General features: G+C 38.7%; 1 protein-coding gene across 1 annotated transcript; it reads right to left on the bottom strand.

The window, feature by feature from the left end:
- Window positions 1–329: 329 nt before the first annotated feature.
- On the bottom strand, window positions 330–3530 carry LOC131058558 (cysteine-rich receptor-like protein kinase 44). Its single transcript, XM_059219966.1, has 7 exons — window positions 2447–3530; window positions 2176–2319; window positions 1938–2080; window positions 1642–1852; window positions 1318–1552; window positions 1052–1202; window positions 330–958 (listed from the first exon to the last, which is right to left on the bottom strand). Exons 1-7 carry the CDS (start codon window positions 3216–3218, stop codon window positions 581–583), a joined length of 2034 nt encoding a protein of 677 aa, XP_059075949.1. The 5' UTR covers window positions 3219–3530; the 3' UTR covers window positions 330–580.
- Window positions 3531–22851: the final 19321 nt, after the last annotated feature.

Raw genomic sequence — 22851 nt, 5'->3', positions numbered from 1 at the left:
CAATTGTACACTCACAAAGATGAATAAAGAATAACAATCAATCAATTTATATAATAAACAATATTCATCTAGGTCACAGTAAAAATATAGAATGTTTATGTCTTACTGTATTTGTCTATTCTTTATTGCCCTTCTCACTGGATTGGAGTGATTCAACTTTTTTCTTCAACTACCCTCATAACTTTAATTTTGTACTTTATTCAATATAAAACATTGATAGATCAGTAAGTGAAGCATAACCTTTCTGCAATCACTTATCAAATTAAATTATATGAGCTGGCTTGCACTCTACTTCTCCAAACAATAGACACAAGATTTATGATTCTATATGGAAAATATTAATTTCTATTAATAAACAGTACCACTTACGATAGGACAGGGTGACCTTTTTTGTTTTATTGAACAAAGCAAAATACAAATAATATAATGAACAGAATTTGAAAGAGAAGGTCACAGAACAGCATTTCAACTGACAACTTACCATTGTACCGATATTTCAACATTTTGCTCTCGCAGACTCTTAACAAGTCGGTATACTATAAGACTAATAAAGAGGCATCTATTTGTAAACCCTACCTCCCTACCTAGGGTTCACTTGAGTGATGGAGGCATCATTTACTGACGCAACGCCTGATGCAGATGACGTCGTCGTCCCAGATGCCCCCGTTTCATAATCCTCCACCCGCACCCCTGATCCTGAGCTTAACTTCACTCCTGCTTTTGGGCCATAGCTTTTGCTCAGGTTTATGAAAGCAGGTTTTTTGGGATCTGGTAGTGTGACCGAACTGCTGGATATCATCACAATAACATTCGACATAGCTGGACGAAGGGTCGCATCCGCTTGTACACACAAAAGCCCAACCTGGATATATCTCAACGATTTCTCCTCTGGACATGTTTCTGCTACCGTTGGATCCACAAAATTCGAAGCATATTCTCTTTTGTATACTCTCCATGCCTGCAACACATACATCAATTCATCACACCTTGGGTGTTTGGCTTTGAAAAGCATTATGAAGATGGATGCGTAGTGAGAAGTCCAGTTGCTTACCCATTCTAACAGGCTTTCCATTTCGTTGGGAATATTTGCATCACTATTTTTCCTTCCGCTCATGATCTCAAGCAGAAGCACTCCAAAACTGTAAACGTCAGCTTTAACTGACAGCTGCCCTTGCATTGCGTACTCTGGAGCCATGTAACCGCTGCAATATAGACAAAGTAATTTACAAAATAACAAAGAAACCCAGCAATTTATAGCCATCACTGATATAGATCTATAAGTACTCAGCACAATATCATCATTGCGAGGATCCTTACTATGTGCCTGCAGCTTTTGTATCGACATGCGTTTCATCTCCAGCAAATAATCTAGCTAGGCCAAAGTCAGCTATCTTGGCATTGAGTTTCTCATCAAGTAAAATGTTGTTTGCTTTAATATCTCTGTGAATAATCTTCAACTGTGAATCCTCGTGAAGATAGAGAAGGCCACGGGCGATTCCAATTATAATGTTATAACGCTTTTGCCAACTTAACTCTCTGCGCTTTTCCGGATCTGTAATCCCAATTTTTTTGACTTTTGTTATTATATCTTATTTTCTGTAAAGCAAACATCTCTACAATAACGCTTGCTTTATAACTTACCAAATAGAAAAGTGTCCAAGCTCTTCTTGGGAAAGTATTCATAAACAAGCAACGTTTCGTCTCCCTCAGCACAACATCCCAATAGCTTCACAAGATTTCGGTGCTGAACATTGGCCAGCAACTTCACTTCGTTCATAAATTCTTTCTTGCCTTGCGTAGATCTTGCAGACAGTTTTTTCACAGCTATTTCCTTTCCGTCTCTAGTTGTTCCCTGAAACATCACAACAGACTTAGTGCTGCATGCATATGCTTCTTTAAACGGACTCTTTCTGTTAAGGAACGGAATACAAGCCCACCTTGTAGACGGCACCAAAACCTCCCACTCCAAGCTTCTTATTCTCATCAAAATTTTGTGTGGATTCTGCAAGTTCTTCTAAACTGAACACAAAATGTTTCTCCTGTATAATTAATCTGGCTTCAGGGGAATACCCCCGCCTCTCTGTAAACAAGTGGGCAGGCGTAGAGGATTAAATGTTGGATATTAATCAGAAAAAGAGAAATTTAAATAACAAAGAAAAAGATTTTAAGGAGCACCTTCGTTCTGGGTAACTAGAGTTATTTGCCTCCCAGAAATGGCAGATGCCATTCTTTTTCTCATTGCAATCAGGCAAATAACGAACACCAGAATCAGAACCCCCACAAGCCCCAGAATTATGGGTAATGTTTTTGGGGACTTTTCTGCAGGGTAGATCTTCATGGTTATTCATTACTCAGGATCATTTACACTATCTACCCAATAAAAATCTATCGAACACATTCAAGCGTACTATTTGAAATATTTTGAAATTTTGATTAAATATGTTACCAGAACTATGGGCCTCTGTTGGCTTAGTCGATCCCTCGGGTGACATCGACTCTGCTGAGCCAAAAAAAGGGTATGTCTCATATCTTATTTTGCAGTTTGTGCCCAGAAGCCGAGCTCCTTTCTTCCTTAAGCAACAATTTTCTCCCTCTCGCCTTGCAGAGATCAAGCACTTTTTGCAATTTTCTACGTTTACAACTCTCCAACACTGGACTAAACCGTATACTTTTCCGGAAGTGGTGTAATTCGCTGATCCTAAAGCGAAACCCTTATTTGCAGACTCGTAGGCTTTCTCTGACAGATTCTTCAGAAGATTAGTAACTGTAGCCTCGTAATCCTCTAAATTGCTAGTGACGTAATTTTCATTGGGTGGGGAAAATGCACCGATAGTTGCTTCCGAAAAGAAATCGTAGTTATCATAGCGCAGGAAACAGTCATCCATCCATACCTCCCCACCTATGTCATTGCTGCAGTTTTCACTAACATATCTATATGCATTCTTCGAACACTCAGAACACTTTTCCACTGATATATTCCCCACACACTGCAAAAGCCCATAGACGGTGTCGGGATAATCACCATGTAAAGAGGTACTAAACTCTGGAATATCAGACGTGTTGCGATACAGATCATTGATAACTTGGTTCAGGTTTCTGGAATATGTACCGCCATAAGAATAAGTTGTTTCCTTGTTGCAGCTAGACCATTGGCACTCACATATGACCCAACAAGAACTCAATAGAAAGATCAAAATAAGAATGGAATCACGCCTCATCTTCTTCCTATCTGGAATTACTCCTACAATTACATTGGAATTTGATCTGCGAGGCCTCAACACAGCAAGATAATAAATTTTTTATTTTTTATTTTTTATGTCTTAGGGTCGATTTGCTAAGGCGCCTGTGGTTTTCGTTCACTTGACAAGAAGCGCTGGGTCAGTAAACGCCTGAGGCTAAGGGAAAGTGGCAGCTGTAGGTAAGTATAGATTTCCATGGTTGAAATTACTCAAATAACAAAGGCGCTTCAATGATAGAAACCGTACATCATTTTCTGCGTATCTTCTACTGGACTTTTTATACCCGAGGAGACTTCGTCCCAAGAAAACTATGCATGATGTTTGAAAAAATGCTAGTGAGATATACCACTGCCACGCGTAAAACATCGCTTATCACATGACACAATTTGACCAACCTGGTGAGATATAGCACTCCTGGTAAGGGATCAACGGTTACTCTTACATTGAATTTTTTAACGTTGTTCAAGTTCAAACCTTTTTAACAGAAAGGATATACCACTTCCACACGCAAACGTTGCTTATCACATGACAAGATTTGCCCAACCCAACTATCTAGTGGTCCTAAATGTGATAGTGGCCCGCAAGATTGTGGACGTATATGAAGGCTCAAATAACTGGTGTACGGGACGATGTATGCGTGTTTGGTTTTATTTTTGAAATTTACTATTGTAATTTTTAATATTAAATTTAATATTAGTTATTTATTTTTTATTTTATCAATCTATATTTCATCTTATTTAAGAGTGTTAATAGCTTGTATTCTTATGGTTACATAGGCTCCAACACTTCCCTCGACATTTTCAATAGTTCAAACTGTAGTACTTTCATGCTTTGACCACATCACACATGATTTGTTGCTCGTGTTGAACATATAGTTGGCCTTGAGAATGCCAATTGCCACATACATAACTAGTGGTCATGTCTTGGAATATGTCCTTGGCCTTGTGTATCATTGTCATGAGCACTTTTAGATTTGCCATCATTGATTTATGGCCACTTCTTTATCATTAAGGTTGTGCAAGCCGGAGGTTGAGTATGATTCCTTAGTTTTTGGTTTTCTAATAAGTTTAATGGTTTTCTAATTAATGATAGAGAATGGAAGGGAGGAAAAGGAAAATTAAAGCAAAATCAAGAAAATAAATAATAAATTAATAAAAAAAATAAAAATAAAATATCAATAAGTACAAGAAAAAGAAAAAAGAAAGCATACAGTGGAAGGTAAAATGAAAAAGAAAAAGAAGAAAAGGTTGAAAATGAGAGTAATAAAGTAATAAAGAAAAATAAAATTAGAAAAGAAATAACACAAATAGAAAATGATGAGAAATGGAATAGTGAAACTCTCTCTATATGTATATGTAAGAGGAAGAAGGGAAACCCTAATATTTATATTAATAGGAGAATAGAAGGGTTCAACTATTAATATTTGTACTATAACATACAATTAGTTGTTTAAATAAATATATACATTATTAAACAAAATAATAAATAATAATATTATTATATTTATTTTATATCTAATAAATATATTTTTAAAAATATATAATGTAAATATTTGCAAGAGTTTTGCAAACAACTATAATTTTTTTAATTAACTTTTCAAATTACACTAAGGAAAAGCAAAAGGTTATTCAAAAAAATTATACAATTGTTTCCAAAACAAAATCATATTTATTAATGTAAATAATTTCAAATGAATTATAATTTAATAATTTTACTACATTTAATTTTTAAATCTTTTTATCTATCATAGCTAAATTTTCTCCATCCAGATTTTTATTTATTTTATGATAAAGTGGATTCATTTAATTGCAAACCATATTCACTCCAAAATGAAATAAATGAATATGATATTATATGATATTTAGGGTTAATTTAAATGAATTGATTTATTTAGTGGCGTTGGATTGATAAATGTTCACCTTTGAAATTAGTCATTGTTCAGCACTTATTGCAGGACACGAATCAACAAAAGGACCAATACGTAGGACACCATGCATTGGATGGGGATGCATGGCACATGGATGCAAGAGGGAAGCCATTTTTGTGCCTAGATAGCTAATGCCATGTTGGCAATATGTGTTGTCATTGATATTAACCCGATGTCTGACAATATGTGTTGTCATTGGAGAGAATAATAGAACATGTGTTGTAGTCATTGGTGAATCAGATGATGTGAGCCTAGCATATTTGAGAGTAGTTGTGCCTAATCAAAGTGATTAAGAGATATAGAAGGCAGTCTGAAAGTTCATCAGGTGTATCCATAGCAGTATATTAGTCTGGATGTATGGTATGTATTAATAGCACATGATTTATGTTTTGGTGGTGACATGTGGTCACTTTGATTGATTTCCATAAGAAGTCAGTTGGTTGATGATTGAGATCAGACTCTTACTTGCATGATTGAACAAAATTATCTAAGCGATGAACTATGTATTTTTCCTATGATTGTGAGTTTGTAATTTGGTCTGCATTCTACCGCATTACATTCTTTGTGTAGGTGGTTTTGGAGTTATGTTTGGTAGTGTGTAAGGTGTCTAATTATTGGATTTCAATACATGTCCACTTCAGCAGGAAAAGTTATGTGTTTGTTCTTTGAATTACAATTTCACGTTAAATGTGTCTCTATTGAATCACTAGAATGCTCTGCATTCTTCCACGATGATTTATATGCTTTTGTGGATTTGGGAACAAATTCATGATGTTAGAAGAGTTTAGTGATATGTTTTTTAGGTGAGTTGGTGCCCTATAGTTTAACATTCATTATGTTAATATGACACACTATCCAATCTTTATTGTGTTTACTAGTTCAATGGATTTATCTCTTGACCACTACCTTTCCCTCTTTCCCTCTCTCTATTTGCCCCCTCTATAAGTCTCTCCATCCCTATCTACGTACCCACTTCTCTCTCTCTCCAAGCTCTAGGTCTCTCACCTCTATATCTCTCCCCTCTCTAGTTATTTTCCTCCTTGCTCATCTCTCTCCCTACCTTCTTACCCTTCTCTCTCTCTCTTCTTGAACTTCTCTATCATTTTCTTCTCTTTCTCCCTCACCTATCTACCTCTCTCTTCTCTAGGTCTCTCACTCCATGTATACCTCTCCCTCCCTCCCTCCTTAGTCCTCTCTTTCTCTTTGTTCTCTCTCCCTCCTCTTCTCTCTCATTCTCCTAAGTCATCAACTCTCCTCTTTTATCCCCTTTTATCTATTTGAACCCTCTCTTTTTGTCTAGGTCTTTAGCCTCTCTCTCCCCCTCTAAGTCTCTCATCTCTCTATATGTACCCTCTCTAGTTCTCTCCCTCCCCCCTTACCCTTCTCCCTTTATATAATCTCTTATTATCTTCTCTCTCTTCCCTCGCCTCTCTATCTCCTTCCCTAGGTCTATCATTTCCTCCACACTATTCCCTAAAACTTGTACCCTAAATCCTATCTCGTATAGATAGATAGATAGATAGATAGAGAGAGAGAGAGAGAGAGGATGAAGGGAGATGAAGAAATGGAAGGAGTGAGGGACCTAGGGAAGGAGGAGATAGAGAAGGGAGAGGGGTAAGGGGGATGAGTTAGATACCTATAGGGGGAGAGAGAGGTGGGACACCTAGATAGGGAGAGATAGCAGTAAAATAGATAGAGTGGGATAGAGAGAGGTGGGTAGTGATACAAGGATGGATAATTAGAGAGGTAGAGAGGGAAGAAGGGAGAAACCTAAAGAGTAGAGAGAGAGAGAGAGAGAGAGGTTGGGAGGGAGAGTTCATGACCTGGACAATGGAGAGAGAGAGAGAGAATAAGAGAGGGAGAGAGAGAGAGAGAGAGAGAGAGAGAGAGAGAGAGAGAGAGAGAGAGAGAGAGAGAGAGAGAGAGGGGGGGGGGAGAGTTCATGACCTGGACAATGGACAATGGAGAGAGAGAGAATAAGAGAGGGAGAGCTAATAAGAGAGAGTCCTAGGGAGATATATATGAGGGTAAGGAGGGAGAGTGGATGGTGAGGGAGAGACCTAGAGAGGGGAGAGAGTTGAGAGAGAGAGAGAGAGAGAGAGAGAGAGAGAGAGAGAGAGAGAGAGAGAGAGAGAGAGAGAGAGAGAGAGAGAGAGAGGAAGATGGAGAGATAAAGGGAAGTATCAATACAGCCAGTACCCCTACCCTATGTACCCTAAACTGTGTACTATCAATCTTGTACCATATACCCTAAACCTTATATCCTACAACCTATATTATCTAAATCCTATACAAGGGAGGGAGAGGTGATGAGATAGAGATATGAGGGAGAGAGAAGAAGAGATGGAAGAATAAAGATCTAAAGAGAGAGCTACGAAGAGAGAGATGTGGGTAGGGAGCTACTAAGATACCTAGACAGGGAAGAGGTAGATAGGTGAGGGAGAGAGAAGAAAATAAGAGAGATAAGTTCACAAAGAGAGAAAGAGGGGTAAGGAGGTGGAGAGGAAAGAATTAGAGAGGAGAGAGATATAGAGGTGAGAGATCTAGAGCCTAGGAAGAGAGAGGTGAGAGACCTAGGGTGGAGAGATAGAGGCAAGAGAGATAGAGGGGGAGAAGGAGGTGGGTGATGAGACAAAGTGGGAGAGTTATCGAGGTAAAGATGGATGTAAGGAGAAAGAGAGGTTGGGAGGGAGAAGTAGTGATGACGATAAAAGAGAGAGTGGAGAGAAACAATAAGAGGAGAAGAGATATGGAGGGAGGGAAGGATAGATATGGAGATATAGAGGGAAGGAAAGAGAGAGAGAGAGAGAGAGAGAGAGAGAGAGAGAGAGAGAGAGAGAGAGAGAGAGAGAGTAATAGATCTACTTTATGGGAGATAAAGAGGTGAGGGGAGAGATAAGTGGAGAGATTTCATAAAGGGAGATGGGTAAGGGGTGATGGAGAGAGAGAGGTGGAGAGGGAGGGAGAGAACTAGAGAGGGGATGGATAGAGAGGTGAGATACCTATTGGGTGGGAGACATGCTAGATACCTAAATGGGAGAGAGAGGGGAGAGATAGATAAAGGGGCATAATGATACATGGATGGAGAGATATAGAGGTGAAGAGGGAAGGAGGGAGAAACCTAGAAAGGGGAGAGAGGGTAGGAGGGAGAGGTGCCAACCTAGACAATGGAGAGAGGGAATAGAGAGAGAATAGGAGAGGGAGATATATAGGAGGGTAATAAGGAAGGAGGAGATAGAGAGGGAGGGAGAGATATGGAGAGGCAAGAGAGGTGAGAGAGAAAGGAAAGTATCAATATGTACAATACCCTCAACCCTATGTACCTTAAACCCTGTACCATCAATCTTGCACGCATCGAACCCTATATCGATACCCTCAACCCTAAAATCTATATCACCAACCCTATATCATACTCTCTATTCTGTAAACACTATACAAGAGAGGGAGAGGTGATAACTAAGAAAGGGGAGGGAGAGAGAAAATGAGAGAGATAAGAACAAAGTGAAAGAAAGGGATAAGGAGGGAGGGAGGGAGAGGTAGATAGGGAGTGATTGGGAGACCTAGAGAGGGGATAGATATAAAGGTGTGGGAGAGAACAAAAAGAGAAAGAGGGGTAAGGAGGCAAAGAGAGAGATAGAGAGGGAGGTAAAGAACTAGAGAGGGGAGAGATGTAAGTCCTAGAGCCTAGGGAGAGAGGGCAATAGACTTAGAGGAAAGATAGAGTGAGAGAGATATGGGGGGGAGAGGTTGATAATGATATAGGTAGGGAGAGGTAGAGAGGTAAAGATGGAGGGAAGGAGAGACCTATGGATGGGGAAAGAGAGGGTGGGAGGGAAAGGTGGCGATCGAGAGAACAGAGAGTGGGGAGAGAAACAATAAGAGAGGGAGAGAGAATAAGAGAGAGGGAGGGAGGGATAGATATGGGGGTAAGGAGGGAAGGTGAGGTAGAGAGAGGTAGAAAGAGGACATAGAAAGAGTGATTGAGAGAGATATATAGGTCTAGAGTTTTGGGGAGATAAAGAGAGTGAGAAAAAGTTGATAGGAGCATGTTCATCACTAAAATTTGACTATCTAAAAATTATATGTTCTAAAACCTAGAATTTACATTAGGGTAAGTGCACCAAGATGGTGAACAAAAAAGTGGCGACCATCTAAAAAAAATAAAAAATGAATATAACCTGATCAGGTTATTTGAAAAATAAAATAACCCGATCGGTGAGGAAAATTTGAACCGTAACCTGATTGGATTATTAATATTATTAGTAACCCGATCACGTTTTTTTAGTTTTAATAACTCGATCATGTTTTTCTGATTTTAATTTATTTTTTTAAAGCAACTGGGAACATTCTACAACTCCTAGAGATCTGAAACCACTCTCAAACATCTTGCCAATATATACATGAAATATAACTTAAAGTATACTTAAATGTTATATACATCTATATATTCTTCTTCAGAGATTAGGTATAGCTTGTGTCCAAACTAGAATACTTGCCCATTCATGAAATCTACAATTTACCAATGCAAAACATTTGGTGCCACCAACCCTTTGGGTTGGATTTTCCTTGGGCATCCAACTTGAAGGGTTGAATGACCATTTCATGCCAATGATGCATTTTTATGAAAAGATAAAAAGTGACACCTTTTTGGTATCACATCTTGGTGCACTTACCCTAAAAGGGCAATGGGGTAATGAGAATGAATCTCTAGATGGGTTGCACAATGATGTGAGAGAGATGGGATTATTACAATAGAGTAGATTTATGAGTACAATTCTTTTCAAATTCAAAGGAGAAATGATAGTTTGACTATACTTGAAACCATGGAAAGTATCTTTCAAGCATATTGCATGGAGACTCCAGTTGGCTGAAAGCTACAAATGATGGAAATTGATGAGAAGTGAACAAAAGTATGAGAAATAATCCTCTAATTGAACCTTAATGAGTATTAACAAGATTTAATGTTGAGTGTGGTTTGTGGCAATGCAAGGTTTTGATGTGGCAGTTGGAACATGGAACAACACCCCCTCAAACTTTTAACATTAAAAAATGATTTTAAAATATTCATAAAGGAGCAATATATTTTCATATGTCAAATATATGTGTATGAATATGAATATGAATAGTAACATTTTTGTATTTTTTTGTGGTGGTCAAAACACACAATTATCAAGGCAAAAGAGAATTGTATCGATGTTACTTTGAAATGACCACTTTGTGACCTACATACACATCCTCTAGATTCATTATAACCACCAAAAAAATTGAAACAAAAGATTTAAGCTTTTAAATCACATACTAATAAACCGGAAAATAAATGTCAAAATCTAACACACCATTTGAAAACTTTAATAGACAAAAATAAATTAAGGTGGTTGGTTGTTGAGATTCTTCCCCTATATGCTAGTTTACCTTACCAAAATAAAACCTAGGGGAAGTGCACCACTTACTATTCATGTTCAAATTACTAACTTTAAAAAATCAAAAAACAAATAACTAAAAACTCATTAATAAAGTTCACATGTACCAATAGCTGCTTATTTTTTAGATTTTTTGGACCATAATTGGCCCATTTCTACATCTTTATTGGTACACATAGCACAAGATTACTAGGACATTTGTGCATAAGTATTGGAGATTTTAAGTGCAAGGTTATTGGGACATCTTTAAGCAAGTATCGAGAACCACTTTGAAATGTGTACTTTTTAACCCTTGCACACATAATGGATCCCACAACGTGCATTGTTACTACCTAGAAGCCAAAACAATATCTATAAACAATTGAGTCGTATGTGGAGACAACCAAAACAATTGTCAAAATGCGATGTATCATTTAGAATCCCTAGATGTGCAAAGTTAGCTATAACAACAACTAATAGGTTTCCTCTATTTTAAAAAATAATTCTAGATTGCTTGGAGTCCATGCACGTTGTCCGGTACACCATTATTTGGAGCCTTGTAAGAACCATTTTAGGATATTTCCTATCGTCCATCCCTTACAAGGGAACGATGTACTGCTGTTACTTACAGCTACCCATTTCCCTTGTCTTTAACTTCATGACTTACCCGTGACTTTTTTTTCCCAATTCAATAATGCCATTGTCATTGGTAAACCTCACCCAATTATGGCGATCTTGCCCATATATGTGTAGTTATGTTTGAGGCTTTTGTGAAAGAAAAAGAAGACGAGAGCCAATTCCTCCTTCCCCAATCCTTGCAAGGAAGCACTGTTTCTTCCTTTGTTGTTCGTGATGATTTTCCCTTTTGTCCTATGTGAGTACTGATGGTCTATCTGCGATAATTCCTCAACTTACGCAGAGGGTAGTACATATTCCACAAACTTAAATTGAGTTATCAATGATCTATCTCGTAATGCACCTCAAAGTTCAGAGTTTAACACCTCTTCCCGTGGCCAATCTCCCAATAAAGTTTATGGCCTACTATAGTGTATGGGTACTATATGTTGGCATTATTGGCATTAAGTTGTCATTGATGTCAAACTAGTTTGGCAAGGTCACTGGTAAGTAAGAAGTATGACCAGTATAGGAAGAGAAAGACATATGATAGCAAATGCACATATGAGTAAACAGATAGAAGGAAGGTTACCGGTACACATGAGTTGTGTCATCTATCGGTTATCAAGCTTACCGGTAAGGCACAAACTGGGATGAAGTTTTTTTTGTTTGTTGTGAAGGCACAATACCGGTGAGCAAAACAAAGAGGACGTGTTGTCGGTACAGAGGATGTTGTTGGTCATACCGGTAAGGTGAACTAAGCTGGTAGTCAACCTTGGTCGACGAAGAATGTCAAACCGACATAGGAATCCAAGCCAAGGTGGATGTTTCCAAGCATGACAGCTGGATGCTAGGTGCAATTATTGCACAGGTCCATGGAGTGTGCATCGATATAACAAATCAGCAAGTAGGTCGGCTTTAATGAGAAACTCGCAAGTTATGGAGGATGCTAGAGGATTGCAGCTCGAGGAAGGCAAGCTAGCAAAGCGACTGCACTGATCCTGCAAGAAGATTTGATCTTCGTACCCGTTTGATGAAGGAAACAATAAAGCCATTAATGGTGAATGACAGAGAAAAGAAGAAAAGCATGGTGCAAACCTCCAGATTTAGAAAATGCACATTGGAATGCGAAACTACACTAGTATTGATCGATGTCATGAAGATGATATCGCTAGAAAAGAAGATCTAAAAAAAATTTGATTGAGTTTGAGATGGAGAAGGAAAAACCTAACACGGTAGTGTTGAATGCAGTTTTAGGCGAGAATCCTAGATTATAAAGAGAGGTGCTTGTGACAGAAAGGGAGGATGCTCGAGGAGAAGAAGAAGAGTGAAGAGAACTTAAGTGCTGAGAAGAATAATCTCCCTTATAATTTATTCTATGAAAGTTGTAGAGTGAGTTAACAAGCAAACTGGTGAGAGGGTTTAACTAGTAGTGATAGAGTACCCGTAAACCGTAGCAGGTATTACAGTTGAGCTAACCAGTGAGGTGTGATTGATCAAGAAGGCATCCAAGTGTGACACCATGTGTTGTGAGGCTGTGAGAGAGAAAAAGAGAGGCCAAGAATCAGAGAAAGAAATCTGTTAACCGACAGTGTGAGATCCAGTGAAGAAGAGAAGACTGTTAACCGACATAGATCTTTTTGATCAAGAGTTGCCGAACTCATTTGCAACCAAAAGCTATAACTATATCAAACTTGTATTTCACTTTACATCACCAAGTTGGATCTTGGTGCAGGAGTCGGTGCTGCTTGGGTTGGTGCCCTAAATCTTTGTAATTCAGTGTTTCACTTGTGAGGCTGGATTGGAGTAGTAGTCTCCAGCAGCATTTCTCATCGAGGTTTTTCTCATATTGGGTTTTCCTCGTACATCTGGTATTCTGGGTTGCATCTGTGTGTTTGTCTTCTTTGGTATCCTCATTTGTCTTAACCGTTTTGACTGTTTAGTGCTTAGGATAATAACCAGTATTCTAAGGTTGCTTTGAAAAGGAAAATAATTTAGGAACCACTGATTCACCCCCCTCTCAGTGGTACTTTGTGTTCAACAATTGGTATTAGAGCCTATGTTCCTAGTTGTTTAAAACCTTGGGTAGATTCTGGACTTAGAACACAATGGCAAGAAATGAGTCTGCTTCTTTAAAAGCCCCCATGTTTGATGGATCCAACTTTGCTTTTTGGAGCAGAAGAATGGAGACCTATATTTCCTCCCTTGGTTTTGATGTGTGGATGTCTATCAAGAATGGGTATGTTGTCCCTAGTGTTCCTCCCACTGATCTGGATGCCAAGGAGTATGAGAACAATGAAAAGGCCAAACATTCTATCTTGAGTGGGTTGTCTGATAGTGAGTTTGTCAAGGTCATGCACTGTGCATTTGCCAAGGAAACTTGGGATAAAATTCAGAGGTTATTTGAAGGAGATGCAAAAGTCAAAGAGGCCAAGCTGTAAGCACTAAGGGGCCAACTTGAAGGCATCAACATGAAGGATGAAGAAAAGATTGCAGACTACCTTCACAGATTTGATGAAACTATGAACACCATCAAAGGACTTGGAGAAGAAATTGCAGATGAGATTCTTGGCAAGAAGGTACTTAGATCTCTCACACCTAAGTATGATATTAAGGTTTCTTCCATAGAAGAAGCCAAGGATCTGAAGACCCTCACAATGGATGAGCTCTTTGGCTCATTGACAGCCTATGAAATGAGAACAACCAGTGATACATCCTCAAGGAAAGAGATAGCGTTCAATTCGACCAAGAAGGGCAAAGAAGTGGTTGCTCATAAAGGGTCCAGTGAAGACTCTGATGCAGAGGTAGCAAATTTTGTTAGAAAGCTTAAAAGAGGGTCTGGCAAGTATAAAGGAAAGCTACCACTCAAATGTTTTAATTATGGTAAAGTTGGACACTTTGTTGCAAAATGTCCTTTTAATGAAACTGACGGAGATGAGTCAAGAAGTTTTAGCAGATCTGTTGGTAAAGATAAAGAATGAAATGTCTACCGGCAAGGAAGAAGAGGCTACCGGAAGCAGAACAACCTCTATACTACTGAGGATGATGCCACAGATGAATAAAGTGCATCAGAAGATGACTACCATGAGAATGACAAAAAATTTAGTCTCTTTATGGCACTTGATGAACCGGTAGGTGAAGAGGAGGAAGAAGAGGAAATTGAGGCTGAAGTGGATTTAGAAGGAGATCTGATAAGTGCTCTTGAGGAGTTGAGTAAAACAAGAACAAAACTCAAGAAGTTCAAGCTTGCTGCAGTAGATGAACAAGGTCTCTTGAATCAATCCCTGGTTGAGTCAAATCAAGTTATATCTGACTCGACACTGCAATTGGAAAAAACCAAGAGGATATGTGAAGTTAAATCCTCTGATCTAATGAGGAAGGAAAAGGAGCATCAAGATCTGGAAGCAGAAATAGTAAAGCTTAGAAAGGATCTTGAAGAAAGTAAGGAAGAAATAAAAGTGAGAAGCAAATATGAAGGCAACACTGAAGCCTTAGATAAAATGTTGAGCAAACAAAAGCAATCCAAAGATATCGGTGGCTTAGGATTTGAAGAAGGTAAAAGTTCAAAAATCAAAGACAAATCTGTTAAGGAGATACAATTCACCTCTTCCAATGGAGGTAAAGAGAAGAAGATGTTCACAGTAAGCAAGGATACTGGAAAGAAAACATATGCAAATGGTGTGGGAAATCACCACACAAACCGGTATACACAAGCAATGAACCGGATGCCACACTCATTGTACCGACATACATTTCCAAGGAGAAATGGAAGAGTTGACCATGAAGGATTCAGTAGAGTCAACAACATGAAGGGAAGACCCCCGATGAGGCAGTCATTTGCAGGACCAAGGCAACCTAACCGGTATATTTAAAACTTTCATGGCTACTATTACTGGTGATGCTCTGCAAAAAGGATTAGAAAATTTGTTTGATGGCAACACACACAAGAGCACAAGAAACAAACATTAGTGTTAGCAACAAAAGATTATCCTAAACAGGCATATCAAGAGAGATATTAAGCATGAAATAGAAAGCATATAAACATAGAATAAAATAGCTAATCAAGATGCTCATAGTTGCTCCTCCCTTGTTCCTCTCCTCTCCAAGTCCCAAATGAGTGTAGCTCTCAGCTTTTAGCACTAGCCATGGATGCCATATGGAGATTCAAGATGGTTGAATATGATAAGCAAATCCTATGCAAGTGTAGATAGTGATGCTATGAGAAAGCTCTATGCTAATGCCAGTATAACAACAATACTTTAATGCTTCCTCCTTTGCTTGAGGAGAAGGGTTCTATTTATAGAAGAAATGGGGAAATGAAGGGTTAAGATTGAATGGTTTAATCAAGGGCCAAGTTTGAAAGTTGGGGATCCATGTGCACAATTGGCACCAATAAAATGGTGACAAGTGTCAACATAGGATTGGGTTGAGAGAAGAGGTTGGAGGCATTAAAGGCCTGAGAAGACCTCATGGTTATCTAGAGGCTAAGGGTCAAGTCCAAATTAAGATTACCCACTGGATTAAGAGTTAATCCAAGGATAAACCTTTGTGCAAATGTTTAAGAGATAATCATGGTCAAAGCATTAATGGCCTGATGAGACCTTTGGGTTGGGTAGAGGTTGAGTCAAAACAAATGTTTTAACCATGTGGGAGGGTTTGAGGTAACCATTAATGGTTATTGGAGACTTTGGGGATTAAGTGGTTGAAGGTTGAAAGCCTTCAATGGTTATCAAAGACTTTGAGCCATTTAGTGGTTGAAGGTTGAAAGCCTTTAATGGTTATCAAAGACTTTGAGGGTTTGAGAAGTGACTTCCCTTTTGCTTAGGAATGTGACAAAGTTTAGAGAAGGGGTTAGGTTATTTAGAAGTGATTAGAAAATTCTAGAAGGGGTTTAGGCATGCAAGTGGATTTTGTAGGAAAATGCAAGTGGGAGAAATTTTGGTATTTTCAATTAAAATAAAATCATTTATTTCAATTAAATGGTGTAATTTGCATTTGGATAAATATTCAAATAAATATTAATTTATTTAAATGAGAAAAATGAAGATAAAGCATTAAAATGCTTGAAGACTTTGAGGGAAACCATTAAAGGCTTGAAGACTTTAAGGAAAACCATTAAAGTCTTAAGAAGACTATAGAAGGAAGCCATCAAGTTTGAAGACTTTAAAGCCATCAAGTTTGAATACTTTAAGGGAAACCATTAAAGGTTTCAAGTGGGTGAGGATAAATAGGATTTTAAATAAATAATTTATTTAAAATAGTTGTGCAACTTGCTTTTGTAGGAAAATACAAGTGGGTGGAGGATAAAGGTGATTTAAATAAATTATTTATTTAAAATAATTGTGCAACTTGCATTTGTAAGAAAATGCAAGTGGGTAGAGGATAAAGGTGATTTAAATAAATGTTAATTTATTTAAATGTGAGAGGTGGGATTTTGGGGGATTTAAATAAATATTAATTTATTTAAATGTGAGAGAAGATTTAATTAAACAAATATGATTTATTTATTTAATTAATGGTCTGAATTTGGTTAAATGAATTAAATCAAATAAATTAAATAATTTATTTAATTAATAGGAGAAGAGGGTTAAGATGAATTAATTAAATATTAATTTAATTAATTATTAATTGATGATTAAATAATCAAATAAATACTAAGTATTCATTTAATTAAGTGGACAGATTTATGTGACTACATTTGCCCCTCTTTGAGACGGTGCGGTTTATCGTGTCGTTTCAAAGAAAGAAAAATAGGTGTGAAGAAATGCCCCATAAAATGTAAATTTAATGGGTGGTATGCCCCCTCGAGAGATGGGCCAAATTTTTTTTGAAAAATCGGGCGATCTCTCGAAAAAGAATGAAAAGTGGAAGGGAGATAGAATAGAAGAAATTAGAACTAATGATGAAAGAATGGGAGAAAATGGAGTGAATATGAAGAAACAACAAGCCAGTGGGTACCCTGAGGTCATGCAAGAGATACATAGCAGATGTAGTGTGGGGTTTGGATTTATGCTATACAATTGATCAAAATTGGTTGGACAATCTGGTGCAATCGGTTTAATTGCCCCGGTCAAGTCAAAGCGTGACAGTTGATGTCAGTTGGTCACTTGGACATGATAAAGTCTGAGTAAGTGAATCAAAGTGACCTGACGTGACTTAGACAATCGATGTAATTGCCCGATGAAGTCAAGGTATATGAAGCAAAATACTCGTTGAGACGTAGACAATTGATGTAATTGTTCGTTGGATTGTGTTTGATTGGTTGATCAATTGATAGTGTGTGCATGTGATGGATGGTTGTGGGGAATCATGGTAGCCCCGTTGAGACTAGGTCATTATGATAAATGCCTGATGTAGTCTAGGATTACCATGATCGATTACCTATTGAGACTCGAAGATACTTGATCAGAGTATCTGTTGATAGTCTAGGTGTGTGTGAGTCGATGTATCTGTGCAGATAGAGTAACTTTCTTGACTTATTGGATGACTTAGGATAGGAAACACAATCCCTCCTATTTAGAGATGGATGGTGATGAACGTGGCTTGATTAGGTTGATTGGGACACGATGTAGGGTATGTGATGGTGATTATCGAGATGGGGAGGGTGGGGAGGGGTTCAATGTTAGATAGAAGAAATGGAGGACCTATTACATTCCTATGGAAGAAGAGGAAAATAGAGTATCCATTGTCATTACTATGTATGAATGATATGCAACTATTTATGAATGTATGGATGGATGGAATGCAATGGAATGCAATATATACAAATGAGATGGAATGATGATCCATGGTGCTTTATTTTTCATCATTGAGCTTTAAAATGTTGTAAGAAAATACAAGCAACTTGACATAAAGATTCAAGATGACCAAAGTATTTCTTACATGGATTTTGATATAGCAAGTTAATACAAGCAACTTGATATAAAGGATCAAATTGACCAGAGTATTGCTTGCGGAACAGACAAGGATTATCTCTATTCATGCATGACTTGGATCGTCCTCCTTGATCTTAGGCTGATCATATCCTGAGACAAGTGCATACCATACTAAGAGATAAAAACCTTTATCCAGTTTGGATGAGGTAGGAGGAACCAAAGAAAAAGCATTGTACCTGCAAACAAACAGTATATACATAAAGAATAAAGAATAAGGATCCTTGGTAATGGTTCATGCTCATATGGTCGAGGTATATGCTGTAGTCAGCAAGCCGTAGTGATCTATGACTGCATTTTGCATAAGATCACGTAGCTTAGTGAACTTCCCACGTAGACACCATTAGTACATGCCCCAGAACTTCATCGGAAATAATGCGCAAACGATACAAAACAATGCTGCAAGATCCTGATACAGATAAACGAACGATTGTACTCACAAATCAACCAAGTATTTGATAGCTTAACATAATTTTCTTCTCAAAGAAAATGTCACTTTTGTCTTTGTTTTGGTAAGGAAGGATGCATCCTTGTTGAAGACAGTTTGATTGTTGATGTTGACTGTGTGGTTGATTGGTAAATGGTCATTGTGTGAGTAGTTTGTCAATGTTTATTTTGGTATTTGCATGGATGGGTATGTACAAGGTGTTGCCATGTTTTTGTGTGATTTTTCAATGGTTTTGTCGATGTTTTTGGATTTTGAATTGTTTTGAATGTTTTTGGTATTTTTGCGAGATATTTTTGAATGTTTTTGGATTTTTGATGATTGTTTGAATGAAGAACTTAATGAATCATAAGACAATGTAGAATCCACTTCCATCAATAGGTTAAAGGCATTGCTCCCAGTTTTAGACATGACTATGAAAAAGCGGGATGCAAGATGTATGGAGTACTATCATAATTACAGAGGAATAAAAAGCCATGGTTGATGGATGGATGGATGTATGTATGAAGTAGATGTGATCGCACCAAGTCTGAAAGACAATGGAGCCATAGCCTTTACAAGTGGCGCCTGTTTGCCAGGTTTTCACCATCGTACTTACCCAAGGTGCCACCGGAGTGGTTGTTCACCGTTTGGATGCATGATTTTTCTTTATTTTTTTTGAATGTTTTTGTATTTTCTTCAGGGCATTTTTCTGAATGTTTTTGGTATTTTCTGGTATGTAGGGGAGCCTGATGCTCTGTACAACTTAGGTATAAAACCGTTTTAGGTGCATGCTATTGATTGGATCTGCAAGCGGTTCTCCTTCTGATGTAGCCAACTGGTATGCCCCGGATCCGAATACAGCAGTGACAACATATGGGCCCAGCCAGTTTGATTCAAACTTGCCCTGATGTTCTCTATTTGGTTGGTTGCGAGGATTCTCTCGTAGAACAAGATCACCTACCTCAAATGTACAAGGTCTAACTCGGTGATTGTAGCTTCTGCTCATGCGCTGCTGATAGGCTTTGAGGTGATTGTATGCAGCTTGTCGTTTCTCATCAAGTAACTCTAAGTCCTGAAGACGTGAGACTCTGTAAGCTTCATCATCTATCAGATTATGCAAGGAAACCTATAATGATGGTATCTCAACCTCAATAGGTAAGATAGCTTCTGCACCATAGACCAATGAATAAGGAGTTGCACCTGTAGGGGTCCGAATGCTAGTTCGATATGCCCATAGTGCTGGATTCAATTGAACATGCCAATCACGGCCGACATCATTGACTGTCTTCTTTAGGATTCTTAATATGTTTTTATTGGATGCTTCGGCTTGACCATTGCCTTGTGGGTAATAGGGAGTGGAAAAGCGGTGTTGGATATGAAATTTCTCACAAAGTTCACAGACATCCTGATTTTTGAAAGGAAGACCGTTATCTGTGATGATGGACATGGGCACACCATACCGATAGATGATGTAGTTGAGGATGAATGAGGCGATCTGCTTGCCGGTGACTTGGGTAAGTGGAAAAACTTCGATCCACTTTGTGAAATATTCGGTGGCGGTAATAATGAATTTGTGGCCATTGGATGAAGATGGATGAATCTTACCCACAAGGTCAAGACCCCATTGACAGAAAGGCCATGGTGTCGTGATTGGTTGCAGTTCCTGAGCTGGTGCATGTATCAGGTCGCCATGAACTTGACATTTCTTGCATTTTCTGACAAAGTAGTAGGAATCCTTTTCCATAGATGGCCAATAATATCCAGCTCGCAGGAGTTTCTTGGCGAGTGATGGACCACTTGAATGAGTCCCGCAAATTCCTTCATGTACCTCTTCCAAAGCCTTTGTTATCTCACCTTGTTCCAGACATCGAAGGAGAGTACCATCAAGACCGCGTCGGTATAGGGTTTCGGCAATAATGGTATATCGAGCAGTTTGGCAAATGAAGGTTTTTTGTTGGTTATTCGATTGGTTGGGAGGAAGGGTATGATCGCGAAGATAGGTGTAGAACTCATCGTACCATGGGGATTTAGGACCGACAAGGCGACATATCATCTCGGATTCAGGGATATCATAAGCGGGGATCCAAAGCTGTTCGACCAAGAACTCATAACATGTTGAATTCTGTGGAAGATCTAGGAGAGATGCGATGGTAGCCATAGCGTCAGCAGCTCGATTTTGATCTCTTGGTATCTACTCAAATGTGATATTTGTAAATGATGTCTTTAGAGTGTCCACCATTTGCTTATATGGCATAAGTTTATCATCTTTGGTATGATATTCATCAGTTGCTTGTCGAATGACTAGTTGGGAATCGCCATATACTTGCAGTTCTTGTAATTTCCATTGGATGGCTAACCTGAGTCCTGTGATCAAGGCCTCATACTCGGCTATATTGTTTGTGCATGGAAATGTGAGCCTGTAAGACTTCGGGATGCTATCACCTTGAGGTGTGATAAACAGAATGCCTGCCCCCTAGCCATGCCTAGTGTATGACCCATCAAAATATAGTTTCCATGGATGTGCTGTTGTGATCACGAATATCTCTTCATCTGGAAAATTGGAAATAAGAGGATGATCGCCTGTGAGGGGTGCATCGGCCAACTGATCTGCAATAACCTGACCTTTGATAGCTTTATGGTCTACATACTCAATGTCAAATTCACTTACAATCATCACCCATTTGGCCAAGCGACCTGTCAATGCTGCTTTGCTGAGTAAATACTTAAGTGGATCATTCTTTGCAATGAGTTGTACCTTGTGTGTTAACAGATAGTACCTCAGTTTAGTAGCTGCTAAGATTACTACTAGGCAAGCTTGCTCAATAGGTGTGTAATTGAGTTCATAGCCCACCAATGTGTGAGAGATATAGTAAACAGCACACTCTTTTCCTTCTGCATTATGTTGTGCCAGTAGTACACCCAATGCGGTACTTGTTGCTGAGATATAGAGTAACAACGGTCTACTTGGATCTGGTGGCATCAACAATGGTGGATTCATGAGATAGTCTTTAAGCGTCTGAAATGCTTGCTGGCATCGGGCATCCCACTGAAAGCGGATGTTCTTGTGTAGCAGATGTGTAAATGGGTGACACTTATCAGCCAGTTGTGCAATGAATCTTCGGATGGATTGAAGTCGTCCTTGTAGTGTCCTTAGCTGACTGATATTCTTTGGAGGTGGCATGTCCATGATTGCTTTTACCTTTGCTGGATCGACCTCAATGTCTTTGCTTGAGACAATGTATCCTAGAAGTTTCCCGGAGGTTACTCCAAAGACATATTTCTTTGGGTTGAGTTGAACATGATATTGTTCCAGTCTATCAAAGATTCTCTCTAATATGTCCAAATGACCTTCTCTAGTGAGTGATTTTGCTAGTAAGTCATCCACATAATCTTCCATCATAGTATGCATCATGTCATGGAAGATGGTGGTCATTGCTCTTTGATAGGTTGCTCCTGCATTCTTGAGACCGAAGGGCATTACATTCTAGCAATATGTGCCCCATGGACATGTGAAGGTTGTCTTATGTTGATCTTCTGGTGTGATCTTTATCTGATTGTATCCTGAAAAGCCATCCATGAGTGAAAGCATGGCATGTCCTGCTGTCAGATCCACTATGATGTCGATATTTGGAAGGGGGAAGTCATCCTTAGGACAGGCCTTATTTAGATCTCTGAAGTCAGTACAAATGCGGATGCCCCCTTTTGGTTTGCTGATAGGCACAATATTGGAGATCCATTCTGCATAATCAATTGGTCTAATGAAACCAACATCTAGGAGTTTCTTGAGTTTTGTTTTGACTAGCACTGCAATCTGAGGATGCATCTTACGAAGCTTCTGCTTGACAGGTTTGGCTCCTTCTGCGACGGTGAGGTGATGCATGACTAAATCAGGATCAAGCCCAGGCATCTCTGCATATGACCATGTGAAGTTGATCTGACACTTCTAGAAGAACTCTATAAATTTAGGCTGTTCCTCTGGAGTGAGAAGAGATGCCAGATGTATGATATGAGGATTTTCAGGAGTCCCCACATTGTACTCTTTGGTTTCCTCGATGAGAATCGTTGATCGTTCCTATTGTACATTAGCAGGGAGAATGTCAAACCCTTCATCCTCAGGCGCCTCAGAGAGGTTTTTACCGTTGGATACGCTCTTTCTTTTTACTTTTGTCGGATCAAACAGTGCCATAGTGTGGTTTTCACTGGAAGATCCATGTTTTAGTGTTATATTTTTGCAGCTGAAAGGTTTGGCATCCGCCCCAAAGTATGCTGCGCTATTTAGTTCTATGGCGAATTCAGCTTTGTGATCCCCGCT

The sequence above is a fragment of the Cryptomeria japonica genome, chromosome 4 (genome assembly GCF_030272615.1).
Source record: "Cryptomeria japonica chromosome 4, Sugi_1.0, whole genome shotgun sequence".
NCBI classification, from domain to species: Eukaryota; Viridiplantae; Streptophyta; class Pinopsida; order Cupressales; family Cupressaceae; genus Cryptomeria; species Cryptomeria japonica.
This window is presented reverse-complemented; position numbering and strand designations above follow the sequence as displayed.